Below are 13,845 nucleotides of genomic sequence, written 5' to 3'. Positions count from 1 at the left end.
ATCAGCTGAAGGGGGACATTTTTAGGCCATAGCGTCTAAATTCTGCTCCTCCAAGGCTTAAATGCTGTGATCCTGAAACGTACTTGTTGTCCTACTGTCAATGCTTCAAATGGTGTCTTTGTCTATTTTTAGGTTTAAGACGTCATGGAATTTGGGGCAAAATCTTTGAACCTTTGCTCCAGTTTTCTTTGGATCATCATTTGTTGGAGAAGCCATAATTTTAATATTTAATTCTGCAAGTCAGTAAGATGTAAAATGTCTGCTTCGCTTGAATTTAAAACATTATTCTGCATAATCACACATCCCTCCGCGTGTGATTCACTCATCCGGGTTTTGTTCACTCAGTCATGAGTGAAAAACAGACAATATTATCTCGTGTTTTTGGCAAGTCGGCGTGCGTTGGCAACTTTCCATCCGACTACTCCAACCAGCCTCTCATTGTTTTGCTGTTCGAGCTGCACTCCTTTACTATCTCAGTGAGAGAGAGGACCCCTTTAAACAAACGCCGCCGCCGCCGCCGCTGTTAATCATTAAATCAGATTTTTTATTTTTCGCCTCCTCTGGAATGACTGGCGTTGAATTGACACGGAGCCTCGACAGTGGCGAGGCAAAATGGCCGCTCGTAGTAACAGCTCACAAGCCCCTGGACAACCTGAGGCATGGCCATCCAATCCCACATCATTAAGGCTAGAGTCCTTTATTGTGTTGGAGGCATTAAATGGTGCGCTGGCTATAGCCCTGAAGTCACACTCCACTAGGAGAAAACAGCAGAAAAATAACGGCACAGCTGGATAATGACTTTTCCCTGGGAGGCTGACCATGTGTACAAAAGCGCTAATGATAGCAGGTGCAATAAGCGAGCGCAAGGCTTTTACTGCGTCCGGATCTATTTTCCTCTGCTAAACTCGCCAGTGATTTCCCCCGTGTAGGTGTCTTTCTGTAGTTTAAGAACGCCCCCCAACCCCCCACTCCTCTCCATTCTCTCTCTCCTCCTGTATCTAATCTCTTTATCAGCTGTGCAGCTAATATCAAAGAGGACTGTGGTGTGAAAATCCTGCAAGTAAAACCTGCTGTCAGAGTCTAATCACAATTAGCTGGGCTCTAGACCCATTAGCCCCAAGGGGAAGAGACCAAAAGCTGACAGAATTATTGTTAAAGCTACTGATTGCTAATGATCCCGCAGAGCACAAAGGGTGCAGGCCTGGGTTAACAACAAAAAAAAAAAAATCCGACTAAACTATATTCTCTTTGGGAATTGATTTTCGAGGTTTTTCAGACTCACACTGGAAATATATACAATTTACAACCTGATGAAGTTGCTTGAATCTCATTGGTATTAGCGCGTTAAACAGATATTTCCTGGATGTACTTGCCTCCGCTGCTTTCCTTATCTCGGCTTTGTAGCAGAGCTGTTACATCAGCCCCGGCTACAAAGGCATGCGTGCCTTCCAGATTATAAAACATTAAGCTGGAAATTAATGACTGATTGCAACAGCCGTTACTGAAACTTGTAAGAAAAGGAGAGCAACAAAACAACGGCACGTGACGCGCCCCCAGAGTGAATCACCTGCAGTATAAGCCTTTCAAAGAAAGCGCCTCACATTTGATGTTAAGCCCCCAAACTGCTCTGGCTGTCGGAGGACTTGCCGGGAGATAGAAATGTCTAAAGTTATTACAGCAGTCAGGTAAAGTGTGTGGCGACGCGGCCCTGTAATGGGGGTGGAGAGCCGGCCGGCAGCAGCAGCTAATGAAGGCGTCTCGGGGAGTACTAAAGAGTCTACGTGACACTACTCCTGATTCGCCCGTCTGAGGACACAGATCAATTAATACATTAACAAACGATCGCAAGCACTTCATCTTGCAATATGAAACCGGCGGCCTGGACTCGCTGCCCTCCCGCCCAGAATGGCTGATCAGCTCTGCCTCTACACACAGTCCGCCATGAATTTCAACATCGTCTGCCGGTGAGGCTGCAAACCCCCCCTCTGTGTGGGTTTGTAACGTCTCACCAGAGGCTGACACCATATGCATGCATTGTACATAATGCTGTACATATATATATATATATATATGCACTGGAGGAGGAGTGCTTCCATCTATTCTTCATCGTCTAAGAAAATCTAACCTGATACAATTTGCTATATAATGCACCATATATGACTAAATCACAACAGCTTTGATTGAACGTCTGCCTAAAGGGAATTCTTACTAATGACCGCAGCTAGAAAGCCTCAAACCGGCTCCTTCCTGATTTTTAAACGGCTGCTTGTGGACGTCTCTGTCGAGCTTTTTTGCAGATAAAAACAAAGCATTAATGCAGGCCAAACACACCATGTGAGCAGCCTGCGGCACACTCCACTGCGTTGGTTGGGGAAGTCTAACGTAAACCATTGCTCCTTGCCATGCCATATATATCCAGTCTCCCCATTACCACCATCTCTACTCGACAGCGAGGGCCCTGCACTGCTAAATTATTCATCACACTGAGGGGAGGACAGAAGCATGCATGGTTTCTCCACTCCATGCCTCTTCCCTTTTTCTCTCTGTCTCTAATGCAAAGGAACAGCCGGGTGGAGAGAATGATATACAGGCCGTCTCTCCATCACTGTGTGGCCATTGCAGGAGATGTCGCCTCCACTTCCTCCAATTACAATAGTGGAGTTGAGGTTGGGTTTGGGTTGCGCGCGGTGGCAGGCCAGACGGTCGCTGGCTGGCCCGCCATGCATATGGGGCGGAAAAAAGGTGGGTGGCACCCAGGGGCCCCATGCATAACCTGGGACGTCTTTGTATACACATTCATCTATATCAGTGGGCAACGGGGAAATGTAAGCCAAAGGTAATTGCCCTGGATAAGAACATCTGCTTGGTGAATAAATATTCTAATGAGGGGAGCTCGCAGGTTCCCCAGACTGATGCACGGCTGACAGGCCTCCGGAGGGACCGCAGGTAATGCTCACCACCTGCAGTTCAAACAGGAGGCGGTCCCACCCTCCTCTCGCAGCTAAACGCTGGCCGACTGACGCACACACACACACACACACACAGCCAGAGACACACTGGAGATACCAAGGGGTGGCTGGTAAATCATTGATCATGCACTGGTTGTGATGTTACATCTTCTCAGGAATGACACTTGCAAAGCAAGACTCCTGCAGTTTCACTTTTCAAGTCATCCAGCGAATGTTGCCGCCGAATAGATGTTGATCTGAGAGCGAGAAGACGCTCTTAATTCTACTTCCCGTAGTGTCGCGTGAAGCTGGAACTGTTATATTTACTGGCTTAGCAGTCAGAAATATGTGTCACTGCTTCTGTTATTACATTAGGGCACAAACAGACATCCATTTTCATCTGTTTTTGGATTAATAGTCAGTTTAATCAATAAATAGTTTTTTCTAAATGTGAGAAAATTGTAAAAAAAAAAAAAAAAAAAAAATTTCCAAAGTCACTGCTTTGCTTTCAAATTGCTTGTTTTGTTAGTTAGTTAATAACCTTCTTGTCCACATTGTGGAAAACAGTCTTCGGCTTCATCACGCAGCGTTAACAATACAGGACATATGCAGCACAATTAGGACAAACAGCTTCGGTCGCACCGACAGTCCAAAAATACGCTAAATCTACAGCGATATAAAAAAGTGAATCCTCTTATTGGTCAAATTGGAACGAGAGAATATTGAAGATGAATTGATTCATTTTTCTTTCATATTAAAGTTTTTTCGAAAAGCGTATTCCCATCCTCTGAATTTAAACCTATTAATGTGATGATTCATTTTCCGATTAGTCCATCAATCATTTTGTCAACAAAGTGTCTGAGTAGTATCATTGCAATTTGTCCATGGTAGCATTTTCAAATCGCTTTCAAATTCAAAAAAAAAAAAGTTAAAAACACTAAAGTATTAAAAAGTGAGAAAAGCAGCAAATCACATTTAAGAAGCCGGTAAATATTACAAATGACTTCAACATTGAATCTATTACCTAAATTAATGCCAAGTAACACTCCAATGATCAGCACATCTAGTAAGGTGACTTATAAAATCATCACTATATCACCATTTACTTTTTTCAGGTTGAGCTTATTTAAAAACTGATACACTAATTCCTTTTATTCCTTTTTTACCTCTTATCTGAAGCTAACCCGGACGCATAATGTAGACACATTTACTGCCTTGTCTTGTCATTTGGCTGACTTGGCTTCTGTGATCTTTCGGAAATTAGGTATCCTGATACTTCAAAGTAAAAAAAAGACATAATTATAGATTTCCGAGTTACAGATTGAAACGATAAAATAAGGAGTCGTGTATTGAATTAATGCTCGGAGCTAAAATAATAATGTTCTTAAATGAGTAAAAAGTAGTAAAATGTTGGACTAACTTTAACGGATCATAAACAGACACAGAAAAACCGCAGACACACTATAGCTGATGAGAGGAAAAAGCCCACTAGAGTAGAAAAAGGCCCAGTGTCACACTGATGAGCCTGCAGGGCTGTAAACTGTCAGCATCACGGCTTCACTCTGTTCGGCCTACATCTGAGAGTGTGGTCATCGCTCCGACCGGCTGCAGGGAGGATTAGTGATGGAACTAGAGGTGTAAAAAAGGTGCATCCTAACAGCACACCTCCAAACAGGCCAGAAGACTCTCTCAATAAGCATCAACACCCAGCAGGCATCACAGGAGTATCAGGGAGGCCTGTGTTGGAGCGAGGCCCTCAAAAACACTCAACACCGCACGCCTGTATTATTTTCTTTCAGTTTTGACATAATTTGGAAATCAAACACCTTCCTGTCTCTTCCACTCTACTTGGAAACAAAAAGAAAACTTTTTCAAATGTGAGCTCATTTATCCACTTAGAGTAACTTTGGCCCCAAAACATCCTCTCTCTCTCTCTCCAGAAACTGGAGCTCTGAATCGATACCTCAGAAGCTGCTGCTTCATTCACAGCATGCTCAACATGCTTTTTGTGTTAAGTCATGTTTTGCTCTCACTTCCAAGTTTAAAAAAGATGTGAGACAACATTTATAATGAAGTCATCCACGTAAAATAACTTTACACCCCTCTCAAAAAAAAAAAGCTCCCCAGAAATCTGAACTCACGATCAATAAGCTACACACACACACACACACACACAGTCTTCTGCAGGAGACACATCTGTAACTGCATTACAGCTCGCACTGTTTACAGTGGCAAAGCTGGGGAAATATGTGGTGCATTGGAGAATAATTTCATTTACTTTGTGTTTTCTGTGAAGGTACAAAATACAAGTTAGCAAAACAGTGGAGGATTAAAGTGATCTGCGATGTGCATTAGTGAGATATAAATGTAGTGTGGAGTGTAAAGCAGCGAAGCACTGGGCGGGTATTGTTGTGGTGAGAATACAAACCGCCGAGGAGACAAAACCAATCTGACTAATCACACATGATCTCAAACAGAATTAATCAGCAGCTCTGGTTAACAATCTGTAATCATCCTCATTCTGCTGCTTAATGCTGCTTAATTTATGAAAAAGACAAAAATAGGAGAAATTCTGGCCGACTTAGATGCATGGGCCGACGGGAGACAACAACAGCACCGAAATGTGTTTGAATCAAAATGTGTCCCCAGAAGACCCCTGAGTGGTTCCTGCTCACACGCCGGTGTTAAATGGGAGAGATAGAGTTTCTAATACATGCTGTTGTAGTTTTGACTGTGAGTGGAAGTTGAATAAGAATACTTGTAAAAAAGGTATAAGTGTGGGTAATAATCTCACTCCCAACATCCTCTGTCGTTTAAAGGCTGAGTAAATCCGACACGTACACGCAGGCCTCTATAGCACCTGGCTGCAAGCATCAATAAAACACATGGAAGTGGAAAACCATCAGCTCTGTTCATGCATGTGGGAGGCGCAACGCCACACACACACACACACACACACATACACACACCCTCACACACTGTATATACTGTAAGGGCTGACACATATACACACACCAGCAGCTCCCTGCCCATGCCGGAGCAGTGTGAGAGCAAAAAGGCATCCTCACTTCGCGGTCCGGTACTCACCCAAAAGTACATCATCATGGTAGAAGCTGGGACAGGTGTGGGCAGGCGGGTCGGAGGAGAGCGGGGCCGAGCACTGGGACCAGTCCAACCAGTGTGGGTGTCGAGAGGAGTCCGAGCGTTTTTTTTTGGACAGACGTCCCTGTTCCACTGAGGCAAGCCCTCCCTCTCAACTGTTCAATAGGGCTTCACTTGAGGTTTCCCCCCCTTTCTTTCTTCTTCTTCTTCTTTTTCGCTTCTTTCTCTGCGAGCAGCTTGTTCTTCAGTTAATTTTTAAAAGCCCCCTTCTTTCTTCTTCTTCTTCTTCTGAGCCAACACAAGAAAGAGGGGGGAAAAGCAGACGGGAAAGGAAAAAGAGATGCTGGGGAGGTGTTGTAACCTCTTTTTTCTTTTGACACTCTTCCACTCCACTTGCCTCTCCACACCACTCACTTCCAGACTCTGTCTCTCTGCTCTCTCTCTCTCTCTCTCTCTCTCGCTCTCTCCCCCCCCCTGTGCCGTCTCTTATTGGTGAATGTGAAATCAGTCGGTACGGCGCCGAGGCTCAACTAGAGCAGCAGCAGCCTGCACTTGACAGCTGCCTCCAGCGTTCCTCCACCGGAGCCGTGTTGCTCTGCATAGAGGAGTGCGCCGAACAAACTGGGATCCTGCAGACGGTACTGTAAAATTCAGCGTCCCGGGGAGGAGGGGGTTGTGGGGAGGGGTGAGGGGGTGGGGTGGCGAGGAAGGGGGGAGCCAGGAAGCCGGGAGTCGTGGTGGGGAGCTCTGCGGGGAGGGAGGGGGAAGTGTGTTGATGATGATGCTGGTGATAGTGGAGGACTAACAGATTGCTCCTCTTTTCTTCTTTTCACTGTCTGTGACTGAGATGTTGCACTGAAGTTGTGGCAGTTTTAGTTCATTGAAGAGACGAAGACAATACTGACAGAAAAAAAAAAAAAAAAAACTCAGAGAAAACCTTAAAGTATGCCACAGGCAATTGGGAGGCACAGCCTATTTTCCACTTGTTTTCTGCTTTTAGCTGCTGAGCTTCACTCTCCTTCTTGTGTGTGTGTGTGTGTGTGTCGGTGCATTTTCCCTTCTTTTTTCTTCAACCAGTGCAAGCAAACCAAACTCATGCGTTGGTGACCAGTAGTGTGTTTGGTAAAAAAAAAAAATCATTTTGTAGCAGATCAGAGGCCAGATGAAGTTGGTGTGAAACACCTTTGTGTGCCAAGCTATATTACATTACATGCTTTAGTGTGTTTTCCATCTGGCGGCTGTAAAGGGGGAGGGGAAAACAGGAGGAGGGGAGGGAGGGATGGAGGGAGGCTTGGCTATCTTCTAGACAGCACTGTAACAATGAGCCTGCCTCAGCAATTTTCAAAACATATCATCAATACACGACCGGGAGCTCTCGCTTTTAAATATTAACCCTGTGGCAACCGGGGCAGGCTGCGGAGAGCTCGAGTGGTTTTGCGGCATCCTCTAGTGCTGGATCATCCAATAAAAGACGTCCTGGGGGATGAGCTAATTTGCTGTAGGATCCTAAAGAACATTTGCCTGCTATAGAGAACATTGGCGTAATGAACAGAGCAGATATATTCAGGTTATGTTACCCATCAGTAATTGCCACATAAGGAGGCTGAGTTAAATTTGCAGCTGGCTTTGAGCGAATTTACACACAAGGGGCCTCATTCATATGGCGTAACTGTCATCTTGAATTTATCACCCATTTTATTTTCCCCACCTCCTTCAGGAGAGCACAAGTGAATGCTGAAATATGAAACGGCAGTCGAAGAATCACAATTAGTGAATTTGCAAATATCGCGCGGTTTATTTTAGAAGTGAGCGGAGGCGCATCCGATAAATCAAGATGATGCTTCATATAATTCTTAGACCGCCGCTCTTTCCTTTCCCCTCTCTTGTCACATCCAGCCTTTTCCATTACTCTGCGCACACACAATCTCTTATTGGTGGCATTACCATGCACATACAAGTCCTCCATATCTTTGTGCATGTCCACCAGAACCCAATGGATTTACATTAGCAATCACAGAGTGGGTAACCGCCCCACTCCTGCATCAATCTCTGATGGGAAATAAAAATGAAATGCACTTCTCAGGCAACTCGGATTAAGGATCACGCTTTTATCAAATACTGAAGTCTATTTCAAGTCGTGCTCATAAATAACTGAGGGGGAGAGAGGGAGGAAAAGAAAAAGGGTGGAGGCAAAAAAGGAAAAAAAAAAAGAAGAGGGAGAGACCGGAGGGGAAGGGGCAGACAGGCAGGGGTGGAGTGGATGTAGACAGAGAGCATCATGGTCTGCAGCTAAGGGCACTTGGGGTTGGAGGGATTAGGGGAAAAGGTAGGAAATAAGAATCAGAGGGCGTTTTAGCATCATATAATCCCCACTTCCCCTTTCTAGAAATCTCCTTCAATTACAGATGAAAAATGGAATTCGGGTTAAGATGGCGTTGCTCGGGGTGCAGACCTGGTCTTCCCTGCTTCCTGTACTCCCCTCCCGAGCTGCATCTCTCCCACGCTTACCAAGGATGCGAGTGGCTTTCCCAACCATTTAGATTTCCCACCATAGTCTAGACACTCCCCGGAGACTCTGCCATCCATTATAAAAGATAGAGCTTTCAAAGAGAGGAGGAAGTGAAGGCCTCACACAGAGCGCGTTCTGCCTAAAATGTCCGTCTGACTCCCGCCCTCGCCGGTCTCGAGATCTGTTGTCTTAATATTTGATGATGATCTCACCTCTCGTCTGTTAGTGCGCTGCTACTTACAGACTCAGATCTCTGTCATTAGAGAGACTCCGCAGGAGACAACGAGCCGCACTTCCTTCCTTCCTCCCCGAGTTCTCACTCTCCACCCCACACAATCCCAGTGGAGTTCTGGGCTATAGTTATAGCTAGCTCGACCTACCGTCCCCATTCATCAAAACACCGGGGCCCTACGGTACGCTGTCTGGTCTCAGCTGGTGCGAGACCCCGTTGGTCGGCTGAAGACGGGGAAGAGGTGCCGCTCCATCCTGAGTATCACAGGTTACTTTCCTCTAATCACACACTTCAACTTTATGGAGTGACCTGTTTTACTACTCGCTGACAAGGATCCTCAGCCACGCTCGTTTTATCTGCCTTCATCAGCTCCACAGGTAGGTATTGACATTTCTATACTACATACAGCACGCCATGAAAGTGAAGCTGTGCACAGTTATGCAATACTGCACTGAAACAACAGGATGAGGCTTTGGAAGTGTTCCCTCTCTGGACCTTTTTTAAGCTTCAAGATTGCAGCATATGAAGAATTTTTGTGGTGATGCATTTTTACATATTGTACTTCTATTTACTTTTATTCTTGTAGGTTGTAAGTTGTACTATTTGCTGCTGCTAAATACTTGAATTCAGCTAAAAATGGTCATATGAGCTAAATTCCGCATTGCCAAACCTTTCCCACTCCCAACTCCTCAAATACCGTCTTTTAGCATCTGTACGCACCGAGCTTTCAACTCCAATGTAATCCCATCTGCGTCATTATTGGACGATCACAGCTAATGACGTAGTATAAAGAGCGTGAAAGTCCACATAAGGAAGAGGTCAGCGTAGTGGATGGGTCAAAGAGACCGCTGTTCGTGTCGCGTGTGAAACCAAGTTCACTTATTTTATTTACTTCAGTTTTGTTACATAACTTACATTCTTAACTAACGCCAGTTACGTAGCGAGCGTAGTTATTTTACCTAACAAACATACTTATTTTAACCCGAACCACATTCTTTTCCTAAACCTATCCAAGTAGTTTTGTTGCGTAAGTAAACCTAAAAACTCAGTAAACCTACGTTGGAAGTTTTGTTTGAAAAGAGACTACGTGTAATGAGCGGAAACTGTACATTTCCTGTAAACACGGAAGTTTATTTTGAAAATACACCATGCATGTAATGAGCGGAAAGTGACACGTCGTTCCCGACATGTCCAACACTGATGCTAGAGGGGTACCTAGAGTGTCACACTGTATTTTGAAGTGTAGGGTCAGTATTTGACAAGTTGGGAGTGAGAATGTATTGGGATTGTACGTGAATGATTTTCACATTAAAAATGTATAATTTAATAATTTAATGTATGACAGTTTCTTGGTTTGATTTAATTGACAAAAAAAAATCAAAAACATTAAATACAGTACATTATAATACAAAGTTTAAAGCTTAGAAAGTAGCACTTTTAATTTGAAGAACTGTTTCCAGCTAACTAGGAGGCTATCAGCAGTTTATTTTGAAAAGACACTATGCATGTAACGAGCTGAAACGGATGCTAGAGGGGTACCTAGAGCATCATAGTTTGAAGCATAGGGCCAATGACCAAGCTTCAGTATTTGCAAGTTGGGAATGATCATATATCATATCCTAATAATATATTTATCTTTTAAATACAAATATGAAGTGTAGAACGTTTTTGGCACAGAACATTTATTTTGAAAAACTGTTTCTTTTTCTAGCGTTTACCACATTTTCAAAAACTCTTACCTTCTCCTACCTACTCAGCTTTTACATGTTACCAAGCTAACTGCCAGCGATCTCGATGGAAGCATTGCTACATTAAACAGTGGTACAACATCATTGGAGCACTGTGACAAAGTGGAGCTTACATTAAGCAGTGCGGCTGCTGACTGACACGCTTCCCCTTTGGGGCTCGCCATACCGTAGCTGTACAAGTCCTGATTTGCTTGCTGCTGAGATTACTGCAAATCTGTATACTTGACTCAACTCGGCTGCTCGTGATATCAACTCCATTACACACCGGTTCATGTACCACTTTCAGGCAGCACACTCAGTGCTCCTTAGCCTGTGGCTACCGTTCCTGGCTTCCTGTGGACTTTGGCGAGGCTCACCTGCAGTTTGGTTGATTGTTAAACTTCTTATTTTGCACATTAGTGTTAAAATTGTTTTTGTGTATTGTTTTTAATTCTCTTTTTTTTCTGCTATCCTCATGACGCAACACACATATTTTATACTTTTGTCTATTTTTTAGGAGTAAATACATTACATAATGTAATCTAGAATTACCTATTTTAAAGGACAATGTAGCAGAAATGGGTTTTACTTCCACTTAATACCAGTACATCCTGTTAGTGTGCCGTGCACTCTCCTGGCCTAAAGGTTGCACACCGCCTACGACTGTAAAAAAAAAAAAAAAAAGTTTGATATATTTAGAGGTCTTGACCTGGTATTTACCAAAGCAACATGCAATTTGAACTTCCTGGCATTATGGGAATACAAGTGTGAATTGTTGTCTGGCTATAAATATGTCATGCCTACTGTGTGTTAAGACTGGAAACTTGTCTGGGGTGTAATTTGCTTCTCACCCAATGCATGCTGGGATAACACTGCGCAGGATAAGCAGGTATAGATTATAGGTGGATGGGTTTTTAAGATTTAATTGCCCTTTTTTTTTGTTTTTATTTTGCGACATAAAATTGAATTTAGCTCATGCGTGGGCCATAATGACAGGAACAAAAATCGTGTTATGTCATCAAGACATCCTGACAGCCAATAAATAAAATAACAAGAACATGGTTTTGGATATGTCTTTAACTCCGACACTCATAGAGACATAGAGTCGGCGTATTTAGCCTTGGAAACAGTAATGTTTTGTTTCCTATCCCTGGAAGACATCATTAAACATCATTTGTAAGCATACATTACACTATACGCAGCAAATCGCCCATCTGGTGATTTTGGAGCTCACTGTCTGGGAGACAATAAATCTATTGTATGGCTCCACGTAAAGAATCCCACTAAAGTAACGCCTCCGTGTAGACATACGTCGAGTATATTAAACATAGCCGTGTGCACAGACTGTATGTAGTGTTAATAATGCAGTGTTTACACCTTGGCACTGAGCAGGCAGTACTGGCCCAGGGCTGCAAACTGGCAGGGCTGTGCAGTAATTAGGGGCTGAGTGTTGGGGATGTGAAGGCTTGCTGCGTGTCATGCTGATACCACTGCCGGGCGGACCCGGTGTGTCGGCGGCAGGCACACCGAGTGCTACACGAGGCCACGCCTTTCTGCCACAGCGGGGAAGCCGCACCTTTCACTCGCGAACAAGCGATCCTGCAGCCGGCGAGCTCGGTTGTTACTCAGCGGTCCAAGAAGGGACGCAGAGGATGTTAACGTGGTGACAGCAGTCGGCACAACATGAGCAACGTGTGTGGTCCGTGTGTTCATGCACACATTCATATTAACCCTTTGCATTTTGGCATCATGGTGCAGTGGAAACCATGGATTTAGAAACAATCCCTTTGCTGTGTCTGAAATCACTCACTCATTCACAACTCCTTGCTCACTATCCATAGAGTTCTATGTACAGGACTGTATAGTGAGCTGTTGGGCAAAATTAAACACATTCGGACACTACTCAGGTCATTTTCATTAATTTCGTTAATTACATCATTGCTGTGGCATAATTAAAACGCGCTATATCAATATCTGCTCGTAGACCATCCATAATAAATACTGGCATGTATTTTTGTGAGTGATAAATACATATATAAGCTATTTTGTTGAGTTGTCTCTGAATGCTCTGAGTGAATTTAAGTTCCCCTAGTAAGCAGCGATGCAGCGTCTAGGGGTTTTATTGTGAAAGGTAAGACTTAATGGCCGTTGTGAATGTGAGGGCGATAAGCGAAATTTCACAAATTAATAAATACAAAATAATGTCCGTTTGAGTTGTGATGCGCTGCTCACATTAAATATATGATTTTTGCTCCACAATTTATGGATTTGTCTCACTCGCGCTGCTCTCTTTCCTCTTGTCCGTCTGCCATCTTTTTTTCCTTAAGCACAAATGCATGATGGTATATAGTGCTCTGTTAGTGACCATCGTTGTACACTACTTTTCATGATGCATTGTGGGATACTTTGAGTCCACTATATAGGGTCTCACTATGCATTCAGACAGCACTACAAAACGAACACTATATAGTGAGTAGTGAGTGATTTCAGACACAGCCCTGGATTATAATCTCTTTTATTATGAGGCAAGACCTGAAGTAATGAGTGTCTTTTTATACATGATTTTCTTTATTTTTTTTTCAACATGTATTGACATCTATTTGTGGTAAATGTCAAGGATACTGAAATACGGAAAAAGTCACACTGATTCCAGCAGTTAACGTACATCTTCTGTGTGTTCCAGTTTGACAAATGTATGACTCTGAGACGAAATAGTGCGATTTTGACGCAAATTGCATCAGTCATGTGAAATGAAGGGTTAAAGGTGCACACACAAGACAGATAAAAAGACAGCAGTTGAAATCAAAGCCTCAGAGCCCGAGATATTGTGACTTTAAGTCCCTTGCACTGCATCCTACATTTCCCATAATGCAACCTTGTAGAGTCTTTTCATTAGATCTTTCCTGCCTGGTAAATGCCAACATATTCTAAACACCTTCTGTTTGTAGTGCAGCCTTTCTGTTGCCACAATAACCCTGATGACATCACAATGACATCATTAGGGTAACTCGTCTTAAAGAGCCACATAACATACGTTTGTTTTCCATCGACTGAGCAGAACTACACGTGGCGAGTAAACATAGACAGACCTATCTCCACAGCGCTGTGTCAGCACTAATGAAAGGTCTGACTCTACACATTATCATTCTGGTAAAAACGCTCTCAATGGCAGACTTACACCGACAGTCTACATCCTACAAGAAAACAGATGTGTGAAATCAGCAAGACTGCCTCTTTAAGAAGAGTTTGTTTGTGAAACTATTTATATGGTAGTCTTTCTTAAGACCATCCTATTATATGAAATTCTATGCTTTTAGAAAAGGAGCC

General features: G+C 43.5%; 1 protein-coding gene across 10 annotated transcripts in view; it reads right to left on the bottom strand.

Annotated features, from left to right (window-relative positions):
• Positions 1-13,845, bottom strand: part of LOC119501436 (RNA binding protein fox-1 homolog 3-like) — a 466,701-nt gene that overhangs the window by 131,260 nt on the left and 321,596 nt on the right. Inside the window, exon 1 of one of the 10 annotated variants that reach the window (XM_037791787.1) lies at positions 6,036-6,492. The exons of the other annotated variants lie outside the window; for them this stretch is intronic. Coding sequence (XP_037647715.1) covers positions 6,036-6,053 — 18 coding nt within the window. The 5' untranslated portion in view covers positions 6,054-6,492. Of the gene's footprint in view, positions 1-6,035; positions 6,493-13,845 lie in introns of those variants that run through there. 10 annotated transcript variants of the gene reach the window in all.

This window comes from Sebastes umbrosus, chromosome 14 (genome assembly GCF_015220745.1).
Source record: "Sebastes umbrosus isolate fSebUmb1 chromosome 14, fSebUmb1.pri, whole genome shotgun sequence".
Lineage (NCBI taxonomy): Eukaryota > Metazoa > Chordata > Actinopteri > Perciformes > Sebastidae > Sebastes > Sebastes umbrosus.
Note: the sequence above shows the minus strand (reverse complement) of the source record. Positions and strands in the feature narration are given on the sequence as shown.